Here is a 27,050-nt window from a genome sequence, read left to right as displayed (position 1 = left end):
GGCTACATAGTTCCTGGACATTTCATGTCACTACTGTACATGTTGATGGATTTAACCACACATTATTTCAGCCCACAGTCTAATCTCCTTTCTGTAAGTCCCTGACATGTCTATTTACACGAGAGCACCCAACATGAATGATGATGATGAGGAGGATTAGGTCACATTTGGTCCAGGCAGTGCGTGACTGTGGATGTGTCCTGGGCCCTGGTCAAAAGGAGTGTACTAAATAGGGAATAGGGTACCATTTGAAACGTAACTACGGGTTATTTCTTACTTTTGGGCGATGAGCTGGGACTGTTAGAGGCGATCTGCCGCATGCGGCCGCCGTGACAGCTGAGCGCCACCAGGCGGGAGATGATGGCCGTCTTGCCGAAGCCCACATTGCCCACAACTACGGCGCCGCGGCTCTCCTCGCAACCGTCGCCCTTCAGAACGTCCTCCAGCTGCTGGAAGAGCCAATCGCGGCCCACAAACACAGAGTCTGTGGTGATGCTGGGCACCTCGAACAGCAGCGGCTTGAGCATGATGTCCACCGTCTTGTAGGGAGCGAAGCGTGCTGGAAGAAACCAAATAAAAGACAAACATTTACCAACTGAAAGTTCATAAGAAAAGAGGGCATATATAATGAATCATACATTTAGCTAGGCGTGAGAGTGAATAAATAGACAGACATTTATTCCCTAGCTGGCGTGAAGCCAAGCCTCGAAACCAATTCAGTCACTGATTAGGGAACGTCTCCATCTGAAACACCGTTTACACCTGTACTGTTTACCTTACACATCTTTCATCTGTTTTCTCTGAAAGCTTGGCCTCTGCATTCTAATTGATCTCTCATCTGTATGTGCACGTCTTGCCGTGGCGTGTGTATGTGTGAGGTTTGCAATCCACAGAAATGTTAAACATTGTATCATATTGCGTCATTTTGCCGGAGTATCATCCAGGATAATCAGATTGAAAACAACATATTTTTCTCCTGTAATCATCTGAACCGTCTTTGTGTGTCTCATTGTCACACCATTCGTTCACAAACCATTTGAGGAACATTAATATCAGTTGATCATAACAAAAAAATCACTGTCCGTCTGTCCATCTGTCTGTCTATGGCGGTTGCAGTGTGATAAGTGCTGACTGTCAACCAGGCAATAAACACCTGCTGCAGGCCAAACACTCTTCTCAGGGCTGTTGAGGGGGAGGAGAGGAGATGCCTGGACTGCAGTCAATGTCCACCGCACAGCTAGAGAAAGAATGGGCTATTTTTCCTCTGTAGCTCTCTCTCTCTCTCTTCATCATTGCCCTCTCTATCTCTCCCCACTCTCTCTGTATTTTCCCTCTCTCTCTCTCTCTGTCTTTCTTTCTTTCTCTCTCTCTCCATCTCTTAGTCTGAGCTATGACCAGCTAGCTCCATTGGCTTGGACCATTTGTAAGTAATCTTCAACAGGGCAGCTAGCTTCAGCACTGATTATTTCTTTCTCCCACACACCTTGACTGCATAAGAGAGACAAATCAGTACTAGCCATACTATACGACAACCACCAGTCCCCTCCGTCTACTGAGCTCTGGGAATAGCAGTTTAGTTGGAGAAGCTGCTCAACTGCATTTAAATGGAAATCATGGAGGTGGATGGCAAAGGTTTGCAATTTAACAAACATGAATGCTTCTATTAGACTGCTTACAGTGTCTAATGAAAGCCAAACACATAATGCTCATAAATGTGGACTGTTGCAAAAATGTCTGTCCAGAGGGACATTTTACATAAGTCTAACAACTTTATACTGACAGTGGCAGAGAAAACTGAGAGGGTTTTAAAAGAGGGTTAAATAGTAGCAGCAGCAAAGGGGGGACCAACTCCATATTAATAAACATACTTTTGGCCATGTAGCATATGCTACTGTGTTCTATGGAATAGGTTGACATTTTCCCTATGTTTTGTTTATAATTCTGGTGTGCACTGTGCTGGTCCTTGTTCTATCCCGGAGAATAGCTAGTTATTGTATGGCTGTGATCCAAATGGCACCCTATTCCCTATTATATAGTGCACTACAAAGGGCCCTGATCAAAAGAAGTGAACTATATAGGGAATGGGGTACCATTTAGGACATAGTCTAGATGTACATGCTGTTTAACAGTACCTTTGGAGTCTTGTGGTGCCCTCCCACCTGTGTTATGCCAGGGCAGCCGAATGGACGTCCGCAGGGGAGTATTACGCTGTTCATCAAGATAGCTCAGGTCTTCCAGCTTGGTGGAACTGGTGGCTACAGAGAGAGAGAGAGAGAGAGAGAGAAAACTATGAGATCATGTGTTTTTCACGAAAATGATGACGTGATTCGCAGTTCAGCCTTTATTAGGTGAATGCACATGATCAGATTACTCTGAACAGACAATGATCACCAGCTAAAACCAATGATGACAAACATGTCACAGGGGAAATCATGTCAATAAGTCATAAATTCTAATCCAGGGTTTGTCCGGAATACGTTGAGAGAGAGAAAAGAGGAGTAGAGAGAAGAAGAGGGGACACAGATCCAGGGTGACGATGGCAGGATTTCAGGCAGAGGAAAGTGAACGGGAGTTTGGCCAGAGCAGTGGACCCTGGCATTGGCAGTTCCCTGGAGGTGGTGTGGGCACTGGGCAGACAGGTACAGTACAGCCGACAGGTGGTGAGCAATATCCAAATGCCTCGCTTCCCAAATGCCTCGCTATTCCCTTTATTGTGCAATACTTTAGACCAGGGCCCATAGTGCATCTGGTGAAAAGCAGTTCACTTTATAGGGAATATGGTGCCACTTGGGACTCAGCAAATTAATATGGATGTCAGGAACACAACACAGAGCCAACAGACACATTTACTCACTAAAGCCAGCCTTACTACAGGGATTACTGCATGAAAACATACAGTAGGCTACAGCAGCATTAGAGAGAGAACTCACAGAACATGCAGCCTATAGCCACAGGAGAAGAAACAGCCATGAAGGAAGAATGACTGCAAACAATTCCTGTCATTGGATCAGAATGAGAAGTGATAATAAACACTAACAGTTTGTTATATAAAATTCAACCTCAAACACTACCTACCGTCTGAGCCGGCATCCTCTAGCAACATGCAGACAAAGACAGACAACGTTAAACAAGGTCTTCGGTGTTCCTGGCAACAATGAAATCACCATGGAGACCTGGCTGTCATGTTTAAAGGAACAACAACAATGTGGAAAAGACACCACTTTTTTTTTGCTAAACAGCTAAATGGATGTACCAATTCTAGATTGCCCCTTTAACAGGAAAAATCAAAGCCCTCCTCTCTCTCTCTACTCCATCTGCCTCAGCTGAGCTGGGAGGACAGACAGGACAGTATGCGACTCTCTTCTCCAACTTACTTGGAGGAATGTTCTCCTAATTAGGAACCCGCAGGGAAGGCAGCGCGCATCAACAGAACTTTAATAGGCATCAACAGAACTTTAATAGGCATCAATATAACTTTAATAGGAATCAATAGAACTTTAATAGGCAAAAATAAAACTCAACGATCAGCCACTTTTATGTTTCACTTTTCACAAGCCTGATGATGTGAATTTTACTTCAGCTCTAAAATGAGAATAAATGAGAGCTCAAGTCTGGGATAGCATAACTTTAATTCAGCATGCACGGTGAGAAATCACTTCACACAATGCAGCCAGAATGTTAAACCGTTTGTTGCACTTGAGCTCAATGCTCCCAACAGTGCCAACCTGTTAGTGCTGGGCAGTGGGCCCCCACCGGTATTAGCACACTAGAGGCTGAAGTAGCTACTTACAGTCGGTCAGCGGCAGCAGAGCCAGATAGCTGGGCAGGACAGCAGCAGGTATTTAAAAACACTCCCGGCGTGGAGCAGGCAGGCTGAAAGGCAGGCAGGGCGGAGGCCCTTTGTGGAAAAGCTCCAGAGAATTATTGTCCCCAGTGGGCTGGATGCTCATCAGGGTACCCAAGTGAATCTTCTGCCCCAGCGCTCCCATCCATGTACAGGCACACTGGCCGCATTCAACTGGTGACTGGGCTTGGCAATCCACAGGCACTGCTCTTTCCCTCTTCCTACCTCACAACATCCACAGCATTAGCAGCGCTCCGTGCAAAATGAATACAGGTGCTTTATGAGAATGTTCCCTCTACCCACCCCTCACACAGATCTTTAGCAAGCGGAGGAGAAAAAGTGGGTGAATAAACCAAAGAAGAAATGAAAGGCGGGAATGTGATGAGAGCTGCTCTCCTGGCTGATTACAGTTTGCACTAGGCAGCCGGACTCACAGAGGAATTAATCAATGATCCTCCCTGTACTGCTGTCACACAGAGAGAGAGGGGAGGGTGAGAGGGGGAGATGGAGAAATGGAGAAAGAGAGTGAGAGAGAGAGATATACAGTATATACAGAGAGGGAGAGGAAAGGGAGTGGAGGGAGAGAGAAAGTGAAAGAGGGATAGAGAAAAGAAATAGCCAAAACCAGGGCACCGGGAGAGAGGAGGAAGAGGGTAGTGTGAACTGCAGAGTGAATGATGTAAGGAAGAGAGGAGTGAGAGATGGCAGAAAGGAGGGGGACAGTAGAAGAGATGGAGGGAGGGAGAGAGAAGTTAAGTTGAAAGTCTGCGCGGCGATCCAGATCTAGCGCATCATTCAAGCCCCATGCTGACATTCGTGGACTGCAGTGAGATTACCATCCCATCTCTCCCTTCTCTACCTCTCTCCCTCCACCCCTTTCGTGCTCTCAGTAGACCCATTGGAATTGGTATCCCTTTATACAAAGCTGCAACACAGATATTCGCAGCAGTCTGTTAGTGCTAAAACCAAGGAGGCAGTGTAACTTTTTCAGAGTGGTACTAGGGCCGTCTCACAGATGCACTGTGCCATTAGATGCTCTTTACAATCCTCTCTAACGTAAGAGAAGAAAAATACACAAAATTTAATGCTGTAAAGTCATGTTTCTATATTTGTTCTTTCAAGCCCCAACATATTATACAGTGTTCCAATAGTCAGTCTCTCTCTCTCTCCTCTTCTTATTCCAGCAGCAGATCATTCCTGGTTGATGTGATATTGTGTATGAATATGTTGGGAGCAGCTTTGAAGCTCCACAGATGTGACAGGTTCCTTTCTGATGAAAATCGGTTATTTTTTGTGCAGCTTTGCCCTTTGAATCCCTTTGTTCTTTGTCTCCTGTGTCGGAGTAGGATTGGGGGGGGGTCAGCTGAGTTGCGAGCTCTGTGGACATCGCTTCTCCCCAGTACTTGTGTACATCCCAAATGGCAATCCTAGTCTCAAAAGTAGGGAACAGGGTGCCACATGGCCATAGGGGTTTTGTTAAAAGTAGTGTACTAGTGTACATTTGAAGTCGGAAGTTTACATACACTTTAGCCAAATACATACAAACTCAGTTTTTCACAATTCCTGACATTTAATCCAAGTAAAAATTCCCTGTCTTAGGTCAGTTAGGATCACCACTTTTATTTTAAGAATGTGTCATGTCAGAATAATAGTAGAGAGAATGATTTATTTCAGATTTAATTTTTTTCATCACATTCCCAGTGGGTCAGCAGTTTACATACACTCAATTAGTATTTGGTAGCATTGCCTTTAAATTGTTAAACTTGGGTCAAACTTTGGCCCATTCCTCCTGACAGAGCAGGTGTAACTGAGTCAGGTTTGTAGGCCTCCTTGCTCATACACCCTTTTTCAGTCCTGCCCACACATTTTCTATGGGATTGAGGTCAGGGCTTTGTGATGGCCACTCCAATACCGTGACTTTGTTGTCCTTAAGCCATTTTGCCACAACTTTGGAAGCATGCTTGGGGTCATTGTCCATTTGGAAAACCCATTTGCGACCAAGCTTGAACTTCCTGACTGATGTCTTGAGATGTTGCTTCAATATATCCACATAATGTTTCTCCCTCATGATGCCATCTATTTTGTGAAGTGCATCAGTTCCTCCTGCAGCAAAGCGCCCCCACAATATGATGCTGCCACCCCCGTGCTTCACAGTTGGGATGGTGTTCTTCGGCTTGCAAGCATCCCCCTTTTCCTCCAAACATAACAATGGTCATTATGGCCAAACAGTTCTACTTTTGTTTCATCAGACCAGAGGATATTTCTCCAAAAAGTACGATCTTTGTCCCCAGGTGCAGTTGCAAACCGTAGTCTGGCTTTTGTATTGCAGTTTTGGAGCAGTGGCTTCTTCCTTGCTGTGTGGCCTTTCAAGTTATGTCGATAAAGGACTCATTTTACTGTGAATATAGATACATTTGTACCTATTTCTTCCAGCATCTTCACAAGGTCCTTTGCTGTTGTTCTGGGATTGATTTGCACTTTTCGCACCAAAGTACGTTCATCTCTAGGAGACAGAACGTGTCTCCTTTCAGAGCGGTATGACTGCTGCGTGGTCCCATGGTGTTTATACTTACGTACTATTGTTTGTACAGATGAACATGGTACCTTCAGGTGTTTGGAAATTGCTCCCAAAGATGAACCAGACTTGTGGAGGTCTTGGATGATTTCTTTTGATTTTCCCATGATGTCAAGCAAAGAGGCACTGAGTTTGAAGGTAGGCCTTGAAATACATCCACGGGTACACCTCCAATTGACTCAAATGACGTCAATTAGCCTATCAGAAGCTGTCATGCACAAAGTAGATGCCCTAACCGACTTGCCAAACCTATAGTTTGTTAACAAGAAATTTGTGGAGTGATTGAAAAACAAATTTTAATGACTCCAACCTAAGTTAGGTAAACATCCGACTTCAACTGTGTATAGGAGGAATAAGGTGCCTATTGGGACACACACCCAGTGTTAGTTAGTAGGCTCTAGTATAGGCTTAATGCCTCCAGAAGCCTCTTGGCATCTCCCAACTCAAATCCCTCTCTGACCCGCCATGTCAAAATGCCCTGAGCTGGAATTGACTAAGTGCAAAATGGAAATCAAAGTCGCTTATGCACAGATTGTGGCACGTAACCAAGTAAACAGATTGTGCTCGATACCTCGCTGGTTATCGCTGGCTGCATGGCGAGCAATCTGATTGTTATGAAGAAAATAAATAAACTAATGAGGATGTAACAGCCTGCATAAATCTGTTTTTCCCCCCTGTTATTTTGTTACCAAACACAAACACGTTTATTTATCCCACTGTAAGACATGACAGAGTATATGAGGAGTAAGTAGCTCCCCTCGCGGGCACAGAGACTTAGATCTGACCTGTTAGTGTGGTGCAGGCAGAAGACACTGCAGACACTGCAGGGCACATAGCAGAATGCAGAAGAGCTTTAAAGCAGACCAGAGCACACAAACTTCACTGGAGCCCTGCATTACACTGCCTACATCCCACAGAATACTGGCCAAGCAATACAGGCAAACTACATGTATGGAAGGACTCAATATCAATGTTATTAGAAATAATTAAGTTAAGTGTACCTATTAAGCCCACCGAAATTTAAGTCTAGACATTTCTAACATATACTGTCCTAATTTCTGCTTGAAAAGTTGATATAAAATGAAAGACTCATCTCTCACATGAGGTTTTATGACTTTACTTAAATTCTTAAATACATATTTGATAAAATATGTGAAAATTCTGGACTGAGCATAATTGGTACGGAAAGCCCATAGGTGTTCCAAATAAGCCCACCTAATTTAAAAAAACTACATACTGACATATATATATATATATGTATATAAAATGTGATTATATTAATCTTCACGTAAATTTAGTAAAATAAACTGATAATTACTATTCATCATGAAAGTAGCACTCATAACAGGGGGGTGTCCAATATTATCCACAAAGACCAATGTGGATTTAGGCTTTTGTTCTTGCCAAACAGTACACACCTGATTCAACTAATCATAGACTTCAATCAAGACATGAATAGTTAAAGCAGGTGTGTTATTACTCGGTTATAAAAAAACGGACCTCTGTGGATAAGAAGCCATGCACAAAGACCATAACACACACACAAGTTTCAATGAAATATCTGAAATCGGATTCACATTTGCTGTACTGATATTCTTGTTCATTAGTTAAACTTCCTAAAGCCTATCTGAAGACTGTATCAAATCTCCCTTTCTACTGTTCTATTACAAAGGTACAGGTGGTGGACCAACAAACAGAATGACATGGATGAATGAAGGACAACAATATGACAATGTCACCTGTGGGAATTTACACATAACTGTAAATAACTTAATAATAAAACATCTGATTGGATTAGAATAAAAACTGCTATGGACATGACAACCAGATTAATTGATTGACATATTAAAGAGCAGAATTGTTTTATTTTCTATTTGAATTCAAAGATGAAAGTGGGCTTAACAGCTACACTTACCCTAACAATCACAGAATTTCTTTTGAGGATCATCAGGATCCAGACCATGAAAAAAAGTATAGATTCCACATATTCCTGATATGTAGTACAGTCAAGTTCTAGTTCATTCAATGAAGTTACATGGCAGAATACAATTGAACTCTGAATTGTGTGATGGATGAAATTAAAAAGGATGCTAATAAAGTCCCACAAGGAGCGAATCCACAAAGCAAAGCAATGTTGGGACCTGTCAGTCAAACTCTGTCAGATGGCTCACTGGAGGCTGGTAGCATACTGTGCTCGGGTTGTCTCTCCACAGGTTTATATAAATCAATAAGCACCACTGAGTTGAATGCTAATTGGCTGCTCAAAATTGGATCCGATCGATCCCTGAAGAAGAGGTCTTTATCTTTGCTCTGGCTCTAACCTTCTTCGCCCATTGGCAATTTTGTGAAAAAGGACAATTCGGCTCACGTCAATGTGACCTTTCAAAGTGTTGTCTTTCAGGCTGCGTCCCCAATGGCACCCAAATATAGTGCACTGTGTAGGGAAAAGGGTGCACCTCAGTCTCCAAACTGAGCCAGTCAATGTCCAGATATGGTCAGAGGCAATGTTCCCTCGAATATGTTTCGTCACTGAGCAAATTTCAGGTCTGCTAAGCTCAAACTTGAAACTTGTAAAATGTCTCTGCAACTTCCGCCAAGTGTTTACTGTGAGCACTGGGGCTGTACCCGCTTTCATTTACAGTTTTAACAGTGGCCAAGTAGGCTACTGTGGCCATTTGATCAACATGGAAATAGCGGTTCTATCATTCAGCCTACAGTAGCAGCCAATCTGTGTTCAATGTAGGCCTACATTCCATGAGACTTTCAAAAAAACATGCAGGGCTTCAAATTAACCTGATTATCCACTTGTCTGTCAGATAAGGAGGTGACTGAACATTTTGTTGTGTTGTTTGATGCAAGAAACCACTTTACAAAATACAATTAATCCTTATTCCCATACCATTTATTACAGAGAACAAGACAAATTATGCTACCCTCTGCCTATTGGCTACTTAGTTTATTCAAGCCTGTCTCAAAATACAACACTGGCCCTTTAAGACATAAAAAAAAGCTATTTACCTGACCTGCTTTTCAAAGATGGCTAGAAATGTACACATTTTGTGCTCTTGTAGGAAGCAATCACTCCCACATTGCTGACTACAAATTATATATAACTGGGCTAATAACTCACTAACTAGCAAAGAATATGAACAAATGTGCACATGTGGCTACATGCAGGGATGCAAACTGGTGAGGGCCCAAAAAGGTACAACTTTTTTTGTTGCACTGAAACATGCAAAAAAAAATCCCTGCTAGGGAGAAAAACTGTTTTTTACCTTGTTAAACAACAAAGAATATGATCTACATGATCAATCTCTGTGTGTAAAATAAAAAGTGGTTAATGTGAACCTAACTCACGGCTAAAAAATGTAAAGAAAGCAACCCAATGTTATTTGTTGCCTGGACTTTACTGCAAATGACACTCAAGTCTTAAGAAAACATAATACACTAATATTGCAGTTAGCCATGACAGCCTTTATAATAGAATGCTTGTGACCACACACACATCTAAATATTGCACTTGGGAAAAAAACCATCTTAAAGTAGAAATAGAATGAAACAAACAGGCATTCTATTTTTGCTCTATTATAGTGGCTACTATAGACATTGATCAAGTGCACAAGGCTACATGTGTGCAAAAATAACGTTCACTGAGTAAAAAATGTAATAACCCCCTCACTCACACACAAGTGTTACTGTCAAGTTCAACACAACTAAAGCAATATCTTTGGGCTACACTGCACATTATTACATTGTATACTTTCTGTCTGTGGACATCTGTTCTACAGTGTGCCAGCAGCAGAGCATGATACCATTTGTTGGCATAATTGATCTATTTCAGGCAGAGAATACACCTGGCATACCCCTTTTTATCCACTGTATTGAAAAAGCGAGAAAGAGTGTGGTGTTCCTTTCACCTCTATAGAGGCATCAACTTGTTTAAAACCTCATTTTCACCCAATTCTATCTTTCTGAAAATTAACCACATACTGTAGGTCGCCAGTTGTACGGTGTTTCCTCCGACACATTGGTGCGGTTGGCTGCCGGGTTAAGCAGGCGTTGTGTTAAGAAGCAGTGCGGCTTGGCTGAGTTGTGTTTCGGGGGAACGCACGGCTCTCGACCTTCGCCTTCCCGAGTCTGTACGGGAGTTGCAGCGTTGGGACAAGACCAATTGGATACCACGAAAATTGGGTAATTTTTAAATATTTTTTAAATAGGCTAATGTTGCTCAACATTTCTGTGGCTAGCCTACGGAGAATTCGATCCAGCTAACAAGATACTTAACAATGGTAACAATACTTGTTCCACCACACTTTCTCCCTCACCTCAAATTTTCCAAATGCCAGCTGTTTTTCGGTTACAGCTCATTTAGTACACTTCATCACCTTCCCACCCCCATCTTCGTGGTCAGGCTTCTCACCTACCTCTTCGTTATCGTTCTGGGGACTGGCTGCTGTAACTGGCAAACTGCCTTTCCACTCTCTACTGTCTTTTCATAGTCCTTTCCACTCTCTACTGTCTTTTCATAGTGCATATTGATGCTGTAACTACCAAATTGGTTGTCTCTTCTCTCTTCAATCACCTGCTGCATTCTGTTGTTACATGATCGATTGGCTGAACGATTGCTCCAAACACGCATCACTCCTTCCCTTACAGTCAGTAGTGATCCAAAGCCACCCCAAACTTTTTTCATCGGCTCTATAAGAATCATATAGGTCACCTATTTTGAATTCAAAAAGGCGAATTTCACCGAAAGGTGAATAGTATTCCTCTCTGTACATGCAGCTGTCGCTTTGATCTAAAAACAAGTGCATAATAATTGTGACCGCTCATGTTGTAAAACAGTCCAGTTCAAAGTGAACGGCACAAACCCATATATGGCAATGGTCTATTTGCATTCTATACAGTGCATTCGAAAAGTATTCAGACACCTTCCCTTTTCCCAAATGTTGTTACTTTACAGCCTTATTCTAAAATGGATTAAATAAATAAAATCCTCATCAAGCTACACACAATGCCCCATAATGATAAAGCAAAAGTTTTTTTGAAATGGTTGCACATTTATTAAAAATTAAAAACAGAAATAACTTATTTACATAAATATTTAGACCCTTTGTTATGAGATTCAAAATTGAGTTCAGGTGCAACCTGTTTCCATTGATCATCCTTGAGATGTTTCTACAACTTGATTCGAGTCCACCTGTGGTAAATTCAATTGATTGGACATGATTTGGAAAGGCACACACCTGTCTATATAAGGTCCCACAGTTGACAGTGCATGTAAAAGCAAAAACCAAGCCATGAGGTCGAAGGAATTGTCCGTAGAGCTCAGAGACATGATTGTGTTGAGTCACAAATCCGTGGGAAGGGTAACAAAAAATGTCTGCAGCAGAGAAGGTCCCCACGAACACAGTGGCCTCCATCATTCTTAAATGGAAGAAGTTTGGAACAACCAAGACTCTTCCTCTAGAACTGGCCACCCCGGCCTAACAGAGTAATCGGGGGAGAAGGGCCTTGGTCAGGGAGATGACCTAGACCCGAGGGTCACTCTGACAGAGCTCCAGAGTTCCTCTGTGGAGATGGGAGAATCTTCCAGAAGGACAACCATCTCTGCAGCACTCCACCAATCAGGCCTTTATGATAGAGTGGCCAGACGGAAGACACCCCACAGTAAAAGGCACCGCTTGGAGTTTGCCAAAAGGCACCTAAAGGACTCTCAGACCATGAGAAATCAAGATTGAACTTTTTGGCCTGAATACCAAACGTCACATCTGGAGGAAACCTGGCACCATCCCTACCGTGAAGCATGGTGGTGGCAGCATCATGCTGTGGGAATGTTTTTCAGTGGCAGGGACTGGGAGACTAGTCAGGATCGAGAGAAAGATGAACGGAGCAAAGTACAGAGAGATCTTTGATGAAATCCTGCTCCAGACCACTCAGGAGCTCAGACTGGGACGACGGTTCACCCTCAGAGGACAACGACCCTAAACACAAAGTCTCTGAATGTCATTGAGTGGCCCAACCAGAGCCATGCCTTGAACCCGATCAAACATCTCGAGAGACCTGAAAATAGCTGTGCAGCGACGCTCCCCATCCAACCTGACAGAACTTGAGAGGATCTGAAGAGAAGAATAGGAGAAACTCCCCAAATACAGGTGTGCCAAGCTTGTAGCGTCATACTCAATACTCGAGGCTGTAATTGCTGCCAAAGATGTTTCAACAAAGTACTGGGTAAAGGATCTGAATACTTATTGAAATGTGATATTTCAATTGTTTCTTTTAATACATTTTCTAAATACCTGTTTTTGCTTTGTCATTATGGGGTATTGTGTGTAGATTAATGAGATAAAAATATATAATATTGAATAAGGCTACAACGTAAAAAAATGTGGAAAAAATCAAGGGGTCTGAATACTTTACGAAAGCACTGTAGGCCTACTGCAGCTCTGATTGGTTATCGCACACCGGTCTGTGTAGTGTACAGGCCTAAGTAGTGCCTGTCAATACAATAGAATCGTACTCCGATACACTATGCCTACAACAAAATCTAAATCTAACAAATTCTAAGTCTTGTATAGTTTGTTTTGTTTTCGGGATGTTACATGGAAAGTGGTTAATATTGCATTGATTCGATCCCAATTCCCACAGTAAAGGCAAACGTTGATAGTGTTAACGAACAGGGAAAACTTTAGAAAGTTGAGTGAAGTTCAATCTTGTGCTTCTCTGCACGGGCTGATTTTGCCGCAGTCCCGCGCACACTCGCAGCTTAGAGGGAACATTGGTCAAAGGTAACAAAATGGACGCCATGTGCACCATCAACATCAGAGAAATAAGTGGAGAAGTCTTCAGAGAACAGTGAGACTCCACATATATGTACATTCTCAATGAGCAAATTGGAAACTTGACAATAAAAGCATACCCAAAGAATCCCCTCATAAAATCCATATGTGAGTAGACAAAACATAAATGCTGATAAAAAACAGTTAAGCCTGTTCTGGTTTATCATCTCATCCACCAGTGGTTAAAACACATTACTTTATGATTTGAAGTAATGACTGTAACATAAGAAAACCTGCAGAACACCTGGGGACCACTGAGTGTGTCCATCTGGGACTCGTGGAGATGACATCAGTCTAAGAGACGGGACGCAGCTGTTTGCTGCAGTCACTATGTGCTCCAGTAATCATAAAGTATTCTCCTATGAAGAGGGATCCATAGTAACCAGGAGATTGAACAATGGCAGTCAATGATGCCTACTTCTGCTCTGGAGGGGGGGCAGCGGACTTCTGCCAGCCACAAAGGAACAATCACCTAGACACCGTAACACAAAGGAATGCTGAGTAGGGCAGCAGGGCAGTGACAAAGACTACCTGTGCAGACTGGGCACCTGGCACATGACTGTGAACCACAATAGTACTAATGCCTGCCTAGGCAATGCACCAATCAACATGTTCCAAGGTTGAGTGGAGTGCCCCTTGGCTATGTGCTGTGGCCGAACCATTCCACAGCTAACCACCTTAATGCCGTTTTACTGTCTGGAGAAATCGCCACCAGCAGTTCAACGGGAGGTCTTTGGAGCATGGGATTCCTGTGGCCAGTCTTAATGTAGCCTTTGATTCCCTAATCCACGGTAAATGGCTTAACTCTGATGACTTGAAATATAATTCTTATTATTTGAGCGTAACAAAGAATACAGAAGGCTTTGAGCTGAATTATTTTCCCGAAAAGCCCTGAATCTGCACTGGATGAAGGAGGCATGGAGGTGTCAAATTGGATTTCAGCCAAATCTGAAGAGCTTACAATAGAGCCAAGACAGAGCCCTCTTCTTCTACTCTGTACCCCCACACATCAGAGGGGTAGAAACTAAGAAGATCTCTTTCAGCTGCACCGAGTCCCTACCTTCCTCCCTTCCTCGCCCTCTCAGTTCTCATTTAGAATTATGCTCTCTGAAGCCACCACTTTACATGCAGTATTATAATAACATTTACATATTTAGTTTCCGTTACAGAGCCCGTGTCAAAGGCAATCCTCTTTGAAGCCGGTGGCACCTGTGATGGAGTGTGGGTTGGGCTAGGAGAGATTAATCTCTGAGATGTTTTCAGAAGCTTATCCCGTAGCCACTGTCTGTGTGTCACACGGCACCCTATTCCCCTATATAGTGCACACTTTTGAAGCACAGCCTTATAGAGGTGAAGCTGGCATTTAGCAGTAACAACACATTACCAAATAGAGTGGTCTGTTGCTGGTAACATAACATTAAGCACTAGAAATTACTCTGTAGAGCTATTATGTCTCTAGTAGTGTGAGTTGCGCTATGGTGTCTGATGTGAAAAACAAGTGAAAGAAAGCAAAACATTCCAACCCGTCTCTTCCTAAGACTATCTGACATAGAATGTGTGCGACTGTGCATCAAAAGTGATGCACTATATAGGGAATAGGGTGCCATTTGGGACGCATTCAGGCACTGTTGCCAAACTCTCTGCAGCTGGAACTGTTGCTGAAATCCTCCAATGGCGCGAGTTAATTTCCCAGCCATAGCAACAAGAGGTAGTGAGAGTGTGACAGCTGTCAGATTAGGGGCTGTGTGTGAGTGTGACATCACTAACTTATGATTAGGCTTCCAATGTTACAGTCATTTGTAATTAAACCCACCGTCTCATTCCCCGTCGCATCTCATTTATATTGGGTGGTTTTTAAATGAATAGAAATGGGATGATGCCCAGACCGGTTGTGTGGCTTTTTGCCAGTCTGACTGCCTTAATAATTCAAAGTGTGCGTCCTAAATGGCACCCTATGGGCCCTCGTCAAAATGAGTGCACTATACAGGGAATATGGTGACATTTGAGATGGAAACAAATGGCACATTTCAATGGAGGCATTGTGACTCAGACACATATACAACAACATTACTATGCAGAATGGATGGAGTAAAAAGCAGCTTTACAGACATGTCCTGCTGAGAGACAATACAATTAGGGATTTATTCCAACAGATTTTGGAGAGGTTTACAAGCCATGAGAGTCAATCAAAATCACAGCAAAAATAGGAAAATATCCCCTATAAAGTCCAGTCTTCCAGCAGGGTCTGACTAGACAAGACAAGCAGCAGCCAGAGGGGGATTGTACAAAAATAATGATCATATTGTCAGTGTTATGTTGCGAGTTTGTCTGTGTTTTGATTTGAATGAAGCACATTTCTGCGCTCATGGTGGGTCAATCGACTTGAGTCCTGCTTTGCCCTGAGAAAACGGCAAATCGCTTGTTTGATTTTATGAGCAAAGAAATTTGGTGGTTTGGATTAATGAGTAGGATTCAGGTTTCTGTCTTCTCACTCAGACAGGTGGTGTATTGGTGTGGATCTGGACCTAGCCAGTTAGCCACAGCTTAATGTGCAGACAGTACTGCTTGGATTTCCCACAGCAGTAGCTCGATTGTAGCAGGCCAGACAGAATGTCCGCTGTAATCACGCACAGCGCAAATGGTACTTCTGAGCAACACGGATACATTCCCTGTGTATATCTCACATTTTAGCAGGGCTGTGGGACATTAGACAGACTCCACTAATTCACCCAGAGAAATGGACCCTTTGTTCTCAGGCTAAAAACATCCAACAACCTGAGAAGGGGTCAAACGCTTCTGTATGTGCAGACAGAAAGAAGTCTAAAGGACAAAACAGATGGTTAAAAACAGTGGTCCTATCACCTCTGATCACAGAACATTATCCGTCATTTTCGGTTCATTTCCCAACGATTCTACATGTTGAATAAGCATTGTTTGTAGACACCTAGCAGGTGAGCTGACATTCTATATGGTGTCTGTCCAGTCCATATTAGTTCAACTTTGAGCCAGCAGGTCAGCAGAGCAACAGAGAGACAGCAGCTATTCCAACTCTTAACTCCTGAAGTCCTGGTAGGAACACTGCCTCACAGCGTGTTAAGGCTAGGGCTGGTACAGTTAAGCAATAAGGCCAGAGGGGTTGTGGTATATGGCCAATATACCACGGCTAAGGGCTGTTCTTAGGCACAAACCAAACCTGGAGTGCTTGGATACAGCCCTCAGCTGTGGTACATTTGCCATATGCCACAACCCCCTGAGGTGCCTTATTGTTATTATAAACTGGTTACCAATATAATTAGAAGAGTAAAAATAAATGTTTTGTGTGGAACGAACAGCTGACTGAAGATGGGATGGCCGGGCATTCGTGCGGTCGAGTCGATTTCTGCTATAACATGGACTCTACAACGTGATGAAACTTTGTTGCTCCTTGCTGAAACATGCAGGGTGTTGTAGCAAACAAGTCTTTGGTTGCATAGGCAACTCCATCCTCTGGACTCTAATTAGACTCTAGTCTGCCCGGTAACAAGTCACAGGATGCAGTATTCAAACATATCACCTCAAATCCCTCTCTCACTCTCCTGGCAGATCAACGCCCCCCCAATGACAGCTTGACTTTCAGCACTTTGGCAACAATCAGACCATGGGAATTTCATTACGACTCCTCTCCTCTACGACACGGCCTGGCATCACATCACACCTCTCTCTCTCGCTCTCATTCTCAGTCTGCCCACTGTCTCTCTTTCTCTCTCTCCCCCCTATCACTCGCTATCAGTCAGTCCCTCTCTATCAGTGTGTCCTACAGATTATGGCCAGACATCTTTGATGTGACAGACTGGTGTGTGACAGGGACAGGAAAGGGGCAATCACAGGACGACAAGAGAATCAACTGGATAGCTCTGGATGACTGTGGGATCCTCTCCATATAGAATGTTTGGTATGAAGCTACAGATAAGGCCACCCTATACAGTGCACTACATTGACCAGAGCCCTATGGGTCCTGGTCAAAAGTAGTGCACAATATAGGGAATAGGATGCCATTTGGTACTCAAACAAAGGTAATGGCTTCATCCAACTTCCTCGTGATTACAAAAGCGCAAGATGACGTTCAACCTTCTCCCACTGACGGAAAATAAGTAAATCAGTGATCTCACTTCTTCTCACCCTTATAGTCTCTCTCTGTCATGCATTGATTCATGCACACACAATGTATTAACCTAATTAAGACATCACATTTAACCTACTATAGTCCTCTCGTAAAAGAGCAAGTAGAAAATAATTATCCCAAATTGAACCTTATTCATTATATACGAAGTGACTAGGGTGCCATTTGGGAAGCGTCTCAAGCCCCACTCGTATCCCTGGCCCCTGGTGACAGAGCAGGTTCATTTGGACCATAAATGAACTTGTCTTTCCATGGCATTGCTGTCTGCTCCCAGGGCAACGTAACCAACCATAAAATCAGAGGTGTGAATCCAACTCAGTCCTCAGGGGCAACACTGCATAACAAACTCCTCATCCGAGAGCAAAGAAGGGGCCGATGGCTCCTGGGCTGTTAGCTTTACGAGGCAGTGAATGTCCGTGAGTGTGTGTTTGTCCGTGTGTGTGTGTCCATGCTGTTTGAGCTGCGTCGGACCAAAACAACAGAAGATGTTAAAACAGGTTATGAGTTATTGGAATAATTAGGTCGTTAAATGCAAGAGGCCTTAGTGAATTCTCCACACAATGCCCTGTATGCACTTCTATACTCTTTATATGGCAATGTTATAGATTTATCAGCATGCAGTAAAGATGAATGTTTTGTGCACTAAGAGCAAACAGTGTGTAAAATCCACTGTGTATGCACGTTTGTGTACAAACAGCTAGCTGTAGAACAAACAGTACAATTCTCTCTCTCTCTTTTCCACTCACTCACTCACTCACTCACTCACTCACTCACTCACTCACTCACTCACTCACTCACTCACTCACTCACTCACTCACTCACTCACTCACTCACTCACTCACTCCTCTCAATTTCAATTCAATTCAAGGGGCTTTATTGGCATGGGAAACATATGTTAATATTGCCAAAGCAAGTGAGGTAGATAATATACAAAACATATATTTCTCTCCTTCTCTCTTTCTGTCTGCTGAATTGACACATCAAAGCCTTTTCCACCCCTGTTTTCAAGTCCAGATAACTCAAACCAGTGTACAAGTCCAAATAACTCAAAACCAGTTTACATGTTCAGATAACTCAAAACCAGTGTACAAGTCCAGATAACCAAAACCGGCATACAAGACCATATAACTCAAATCAGTGTAGAAGTCTGGAAAACTCTAACCAGTAGATAATCCAGATAACTCAAACCAGTATACAAGTCCAGTGAACTCAAACCAGCATGCAAGTCCTGATAATATCCCTTCTCCGCATAATGAATCACCCAGAGCCAAGGTTTCTTACCTGCAACAGAGTTCGGCCGCGGCAACATGAGGGACAAGGAGGTGTGTGCTGTGGGGTATGGAACTGGGCCCTCTGGTGGGTGGCTTGGTCCTACTGCTGCTCCTCCTACAGCCCCTGCTGAGGAGCCTGTGGGGTGCTCTGTCCTAGATGGGGTGGGGGTCTCTGGGGGCCCACTGGGGTCTTCCTCCGCCACGGGAGAGCACGTATCGGCCCGCACGCTGGGCACCAGGCCATGGTGGCCGCTGCTCCTCAGGCTGCCATCTTTACTCCATTCCAGGCTGGAGCCGCTGCGGTCGTCATTCTCCGAGGAGCTTGTGATGGTGGCTGAGAGAGAGCGAGAGAGAGACAGAGAAGAAAGAAGAAAATAGGTGCAGTACGTCATTGTCATTATCAGGAATTCTGTGCATCTTTAGCGATACCACTCTGTTTTCATTGACCTTATCAACACCCTCCACCTGATCTGATAATTACCAATAAATGTAGTTCCAACTAATGAGAATTATCCAGCGCTGGCATGGTGGGGTAGATTTAGATCAATAGAGCCTGCCCCAAGTTTTTTATTCTTTGTATTAACCACCATTATTTTCCCTTGTTAAAGGTATCTTGAATGGAGTAGCTTAGAATACTCAAAAGTGTACACTGTACATCAAATATGTTTACCTCCAAACAGTACTGTCATCTATCTAATAGAACATTGTCACGTTCTGACCTTAGTTCTTTTGTTATGTCTTTGTTTTTGTATGGTCAGGGCGTGAGTTGGGTGGGTTGTCTATGTTGCTTTTTCTATGTTGTGTTTTGCGTTTGGCCTGGTATGGTTCTCAATCAGAGGCAGGTGTCGTTAGTTGTCTCTGATTGCCTCTCACCTTTCAGAACTGTTTTGTTTTGTTTCTCCTTTGTTATTTTGTTTAGTGTTCTTGGTTTAATAAATATATGATGAACACTTACCACGCTGCGTTTTGGTCCTCACCTCATTCCAACGAAGAGCGTTACAGAATCACCCACCAACCAAGGACCAAGCAGCGTGGTAACGGGCAGCGGCCGAAATCGCAAGACTCCTGGACATGGGAGGAGATTTTGGACGGCAAGGGACCCTGGGCACAGGCTGGAGAATATCGCCGCCCCAAGGCAGAGCTGGGGGCAGCTAAAGCTGAGCAGCGGTGGTGTGAGGAGGCAGCACGGCAGCGCGGCTGGGTTGAGAGGCAGCCCCAAAAATGTATTGGGAGGGGGCACACGGGGAGTGTGGCTAAGTCAGGTAGGAGACCTGCTTACCGTGGAGAGAGGTGGAACGGGCAGGCACCGGGTTATGCCGAGAGGCGCACGGTGTCCCCGGTGCGCAGGCATAGCCCGGTGCGCTATATAGCAGCGCCTCATATCAGCCAGGCTAGAGTGGGCATCGAGTCAGGTGCCATGAAGCCGGCTCAGCTCATCTGGTCTCCAGTGCGTCTCCTCGGGCCGGGGTACATGGCACCAACCCTGCGCATGGTGTCCCCGGTTCGCCAGCACAGCCCAGTGCGGTCTATTCCACCTCGCCGCACTGGCCTGGCTACGGGGAGCATCCAGCCAGGTAGAGTCTCGGTGCTCGAGACCTCCAGTGCGCCTCCACGGTCCGGTCTATCCGGTGCTTCCTCCACGCACCAGGCCTCCGGTGGCAGCCCCGCGCACCAGGCTGTCTCTCCGTCTCCTCCCTACAGGTGCTCCCGCCTGCTCAGCGCTGCCAGAGTCTCCTGTCTGTCCTGATTTGCCAGAGTCTCCCTCCTGTCCAGCACTGCCAGAGTCTCCCTCCTGTCCTGAGCTGCCAGAGCCGCCCGTCAGTCAGGAGCTGCCAGAGCCGTCCGTCAGTCAGGAGCTGCCAGAGCCGCCCGTCAGTCAGGAGCTGCCAGTGCCGCCCGTCAGTCAGGAGCTGCCAGAGCCACCCGTCAGTCAGGAGCTGCCAGAGCCACCCGTCAGTCAGGAGCTGCCAGAGCCGCCAGTCAGTCAGGAGCTGCCAGAGCCGCCAGTCAGTCAGGAGCTGCAAGAGCCGTTCGTTTCTCCGATGCTACCGGAATCGCCAGTCACTCCTGCGCTGCCGGAATCGCCCTTCACTCCGGAGCTGCCGGAGTCTCCCGCCCATTCGGGACCCGTGGCTAGGGTCCCCAGTCCGGGGCGAGTGTCGCCGCTCTAAAGAGGCCCCACGGAGGCAGGTTAGGAGGCGGACAAAGACTATGGTGGAGTGGGGTCCACGTCCCGCGCCAGAGGCGCCACCGCGGACAGACACCCACCCAGACCCTCCCTTATAGGTTCAGGTTTTGCGACCGGAGTCCGCACCTTTGGGGGCGGGGTACTGTCACGTTCTGACCTTAGTTCTTTTGTTATGTCTTTGTTTTAGTATGCGCAGGGCGTGAGTTGGGTGGGTTGTCTATGTTCCTTTTTCTATGTTGTGTTTTGCGTTTGGCCTGGTATGGTATGGTTCTCAATCAGAGGCAGGTGTCATTAGTTGTCTCTGATTGAGAATCATACTTAGGTAGCCTTTTCCCACTTGTGCTTTGTGGGTGATTATTTTCTGTTATGTGTATGTCACTTTTCAGAACTGTTTCATTTCGTTTCTCCTTTGTTATTTTGTTTAGTGTTCTCGGTTTAATAAATATATGATGAACACTTACCACGCTGCGCTTTGGTCCTCACCTCATTCCAACGACGAGCGTTTAAACAGGTGTTTGCTTACATGAAAGCAAATCCCCTTTTAATCCTCTCCTCAGGCCTGGCTGACCATGCTAAACAGAATCACTAAAAGCTGAGGGGAAAGGCAAAAGCCACCAACTGGCAGCTGGGCTAAACATGGGAATGCTTCCGAAATTGCACCCTATCCCCTATATAGTGCACTATTTTTGACTGTCACATGTGCAGTCAGAGGAAATGCGTCTGTTTTTGGCAGCTTTAGAGTAGACCCACTGTACCACATAGCTAATCTGGATTTCATAACTGTGCTGTGTGTTGCACCGTCACTAATAATAACATAACAAATACGCCTGGGATAACTAGCCTGATGCTTGTGCAAATATTCAGCAATTTAGAAATCCCTAAATGTTGTAACATTTGATACAGTGATTTGATTCACAAAGACAGACCGAAGTGGTCTGAATAAAAAGGTAAAACAGACTACCTTCTTACACTAGCTTTACCATCTCCTCACTCTGCTTTAGAACATGAGTAACTGGTTATCACCGTTATTTACAGCATGAATAACTGGTTATCGTTGTTATTTACAACATGAATAACTGGTTATCACCATTATTTACAACACGAATAACTGGTTATCACCATTATTTAGAACATGAATAACTGGTTATCGCCATTATTTACAACATGAATAACTGGTTATCGCCATTATTTACAACATGAATAACTGGTTATCACCATTATTTACAACATCAATAACTGGTTATCGCCGTTATGTACAGCATGAATAACTGATTATCACCATTGTTTACAACATTAATAACTGGGCATCACCATTATTAACAAGATGAATAACTGGTTTTCACCGTTATTTACAACATTAATAACTGGTTATCGCCGTTATTTACTTAAGTGATAACGCCCTCGAAGTCTGTGTTTTTTGAGGATAAATTGGCACGGGTGTTGTTAAGCCCGAGATGAAGTCAAGGACCGGCTTCAAGGGCATTATCACTTTTATACAACGGGTTACCAACATATTCAAATAATGGTTGGCATATTTTCAGTAAAAATGTTATTTAGATGTATTTATTTATACTATTTCATCCTTCCACAAGATATAGTCCCAACACAAATCTAGGGTTGCTACCCAAGCTGGCTGGTTGTTATTTCTATTGGTTTGGTTGCCAGAGACTCGGGCCAGTCGTTCCGTCTTTTGGTTCTGTATCTAGAGACGTGACCCAGTTGTTCAGTCTTTTTGTTCTGTATCTAGAGACGTGACCCAGTTGTTCAATCTTTTTGTTCTGTATCTAGATACGTGACTCAGTTGTTCAGTCTTTTTGTTCTCTATCTAGGGACGCGACCCAGTCATTCATTCTAAATGTTCCATTTTATTTATTTATTTCACCTTTATTTAACTAGGTAGGCAAGTTGAGAACAAGTTCTCATTTACAATTGAGACCTGGCCAAGATAAAGCAAAGCAGTTCGACAGATACAACGACACAGAGTTACACATGGAGTAAAACAAACATACAGTCAATAATACAGTCCATTGCCATACTGGCTGGCAATATTCTTATCCTTTGTTTGCTAGCTAGCCAACTACAGCTAACTTATAGTCACGTCAAACAGTGCAGCCAGAATATCAATGAAGTAACTACGTTTTTTGGTTACTACATAATTTCATATGTGTTATTTCATAGTTTTGATGTCTTCACTATCATTCTACACTGTAGAAAATAGTACAAATAAAGAAAAACCCTTGAATGAGTAGATGTGTCTAAATTTTGACTGGTACTGTGTATCCCCAAAAAAGTATGCTGATTCAGAATTTTGATTGGCTGAGAAACACTGCCTGTCTGTCTGTCTCGTTCTGACTCTTGTCACGTTCATTACTAAGGGACAACTGGAGATTGAATTTGAATATTGAAACAATGTTGCATAAGTCGCAGAGACAGACAGCAAGGTTTATACAAATATCCCCTGTAGAAAACTAAATGTTAGCGTAAAAGAAATGTGAGATAATGTCTAGATGCTTTTAATTTTTTTTTAATTGAACTTTTATTTAACTAGGCAAGTCATTTTTATAGTGGAGATCAAGTTTATAAATTGCCTGGCTGAGATGATGAGATGAAATGCGCAGTCAGATGGAACAGAGTAAATGGGCATTTTAACGTCATAGATTTAGCCGGTGGAATGCAGTTTTAACCAATCCCCATTCATGATTAGACCCACCTGTTGTATAAAACATTAATAACTTGTCATGATCATTAATTACAACATCAATAACTGCTTATGACCATTCCTCTTAAGTCCCCTCCTTGCGATGCCCTCCCTCCTTCGGCCCCACCTCACAACAGCAGCTGCAGATTTTCATATGTCAACACACACTCTGCAGTAGGCTCCATACCATCCCACCCAACGTGCTGTTTAAAAACCAGCCAAATTAATATGGGTTTTAGAAGTAAATGATTCCTTGCGTTCTCTTATCCTGCTTCTTCCACAGTCCGTTTCAACCACTTCAAAGGCCCTGACTACTATTCATCAGAGCTGGGAATCAGTCTCATGGACACAACATATACGTCCCAAATGGCACTCTATTCCCTATACAGTGCACTATTTTTGACCAGAGCACTATGAAATAGGGTGCCATTAGGAACGCAGCCTACTTGGCTTCTCCCTCTGCCTTTTAAATAACCCAAGAAGCCCTACTCACTAGGGGGAAGTTCCGGACCAATGTTATAGCTTGTCCTCCGACAACAAACAGAATTTTGAGTGTTTGAAGGAGAAACCATGAGGCTGCTAGACTTGGCTAGAAGCATTGAGTTCTATAGTACTGATTCCACAGAAGAAAAAATAGGTCAGAGTGATCTGAAGTTGGCTGGACTATATGTATCAAGCGTTTCAGAGTGGGACCGCTGATCTAGGATCAGTTTTGCCTTAAATATCACAATGAATAAGCTGACATGGACAGGGACCTGATCCTAGATCAGCACATGTACTCTGAGACGCTTAGGCTACATCTCTCAGCCTCAACCTGGGCAGTAGGTAGAGTTGAAGTCGGAAGTTTACATACACCTTAGCCAACTACATTCAAACTCAGTTTTTCACAATTCCTGACATTTAATCCTTGTAAAAATTCCCTGTTTTAGGTTCATTTAGATTAGGATCACCACTTAATTTTAAGAATGTGAAATGTAAGAATAATATTAGAGAGAATGATTTATTTCAGCTTTTCTTTCTTTTATCACATTCCCAGTGGGTCAGCAGTTTACATACACTCAATTAGTATTTGGTAGCATTGCCTTTAAATCGTGTAACGTGGGTCAAACGTTTTGGGTAGCCTTCCACAAGCTTCCCACAATAAGTTGGGTGAATTGTGGCCCATTCATCCTGACAGCTGGTGTAACGGAGTCAGGTTTGTAGGCCTCCTTGCTCGCACACACTTTTTCAGTTCTTCTCACAAATTTTCTATGGGATTGAGGTCAGGACTTTGTGATGGCCACTCCAATACCTTGCCTTTGTTGTCCTTAAGCCATTTTGCCACAATGTTGGAAGTATGCTTGGGGTCATTGTCCATTTGGAAGACCCATTTGCGACCAAGCTTTAACTTACTGACTGATGTCTTGAGATGTTGCGTCAATATATCCACATCATTTTCCATGCTAATGATGCCATCTATTTTGTGAAGTGCACCAGTCCCTCCTGCAGCAAAGCACCCCCACAACATGACGCTGCCACCCCCGTGCTTCACGTTTGGGATGGTGTTCTTCGGCTTGTAAGCGTCCCCCTTTTCCTCCAAACATTTTGGCCAAACAGTTCTATTTTTGTTTCATCAGACCAGAGGACATTTCTCCAAAAAGTACGATCTTTGTCCCCATGTGCAGTTGGAAACCGTAGTCTGTCTTTTTTATGGCGGTTTTGGAGCAGTGGCTTCTTCCTTACGGAGCGGTTTCCTCCAGCATCTTCACAAGGCCCTTTGCTGTTGTTCTGGGATTGATTTGCACTTTTCACACCAAAGTACGTTCATCTCTAGGAGACAGAACGCATCTCCTTCCTGAGCGGTATGATGACTGCATGGTCCCATGGTGTTTATACTTGTATTGTTTGTACAGATGAACGTGGTACCTTCAGGCGTTTGGAAATTGCTCCCAAGGATGAACCAGACTTATGGAGGTCTACAATTTATTTTCTGAGGTCTTGGCTGATTTCTTTTGATTTTCCCATGATGTCAAGCAAAGAGGCACTGAGTTTGAAGGTAGGCATTGAAATACATCCACAGGTACACCTCCAATTGACTCAAATGATGTCAATTAGCCTATCAGAAGCTTCTAAAGCCATGACATCATTTTCTGGAATTTTTCAAGCTGTTGAAAAGCACAGTCAACTTAGTGTATGTAAACATCAAACCCACTGGAATTGTGATACAGTGAATTATAAGTAAAATAATCTGTCTGTAAACAATTATTGGAAAAATTACTTTAGTAGATGTCCCAATCGACTTGCCAAAACTAGTTTGTTAACAAGAAATTTCTGGAGTGGTTGAAAAACAAGTTTTAATGACTCCAACCTAAGTGTATATAAACTTCCAACTTCAACTGTATGTAGGCAGTAGCTGGGCACGGCACAGGGTTATTCACGCTGCTTTACAATGGCAGATACAATATCACAGCCAGCATGAATTATTTAGCAGCTATGATATTGCACAGGGGGGTTAGGAGGAATATGAGTCACAGTTATCAATTATGTCAACAGCAGCACAGAATTTGCATTCGGGAGATGCAAAGTATTACTGCCAACCAAGTCTGTCTTGGCCACAAAATGGTACAAAAAGGTTGAAACACTGGTGAAACAGCTCACGATTTCAGCAGAGGCTATTGCAACAGGTCTTTTTCCTTCATTTTACTTTGATATAGGCCAAATTTGTCTACTTGGGTTAATGTACAATAGGGCATAGAATTGTAATGTCTTAGTGAGGTTAACTGCTTTGTTTTATTTTGGTCCAAATCAACTGGAGCCTTGAAAAACACATGTCAATTACCAGACATAAAAAGAAAAAACACTTACGGGGCCTCCCGGGTGGCGCAGTGGTCTAAGGCTGTGCTCTGCTGTGCCACCAGAGACTCTAGGTTCGAGCCCAGGCTCTGTCGCAGCCGGCTGCGACCGGGAGGCCCATGGGGCGGCGCACCATTGGCCTAGCGTTGTCCGGGTTAGGGAGGGCTTGGCCGGTAGGGATATCCTTGTCTCCGGGCCGGGCGCAGCACACGCTGACCAGGTCGCTAGGTGTACAGTGTTTTCTCTGACACATTGGTGCAGCCTGCTTCCGGGTTGGATGCATGCTGTGTTAAGAAGCAGTGCGGCTTGGTTGGGTTGTGAATCGGAGGACACATGGCTCTCGACCTTCGCCTCTCCCAAGTCCGTATGGGACTTGCAGCGATGAGACAAGACAGTTAATACTAACAATTGGATACCAGGAAATTGGGGACAATGTTGCATGACTAGCATTTTTGGCCAATAAAAAAGGTACAATTCAGAATACCGAAAGAATTTCTAGTAGGTTTAACAGTCTCTGGAACCTATAAGCAGAAACCACAAAGGAATTGAATACAGTAAAAACCCATCTTCCTGTCAGCACATGTAAATCCCCAAATCTCCTAAAGCCCCTGTTAGTAGAGGAACAGAACAGCCACATGTTGTTG

At 43.9% G+C, this 27,050-nt stretch overlaps 1 protein-coding gene across 1 annotated transcript in view; it reads right to left on the bottom strand.

Moving 5' to 3' along the window:
• LOC115108441 (protein TANC1-like) overlaps positions 1 to 27,050 on the bottom strand; it is a 296,178-nt gene that overhangs the window by 86,784 nt on the left and 182,344 nt on the right. Inside the window, exons 8-10 of the mRNA XM_029632769.2 lie at positions 18,699 to 19,022; positions 2,133 to 2,255; positions 278 to 559 (exon numbers count right to left, since the gene is read on the bottom strand). Coding sequence (XP_029488629.2) covers positions 278 to 559; positions 2,133 to 2,255; positions 18,699 to 19,022 — 729 coding nt within the window. The remainder of the gene's footprint in view (positions 1 to 277; positions 560 to 2,132; positions 2,256 to 18,698; positions 19,023 to 27,050) is intronic.

The sequence above is a fragment of the Oncorhynchus nerka genome, linkage group LG3 (assembly GCF_034236695.1).
Source record: "Oncorhynchus nerka isolate Pitt River linkage group LG3, Oner_Uvic_2.0, whole genome shotgun sequence".
NCBI lineage: Eukaryota > Metazoa > Chordata > Actinopteri > Salmoniformes > Salmonidae > Oncorhynchus > Oncorhynchus nerka.
The sequence above is the reverse complement of the archived record's forward strand: the minus strand, read 5'-3'. Positions and strand labels throughout refer to the sequence as shown.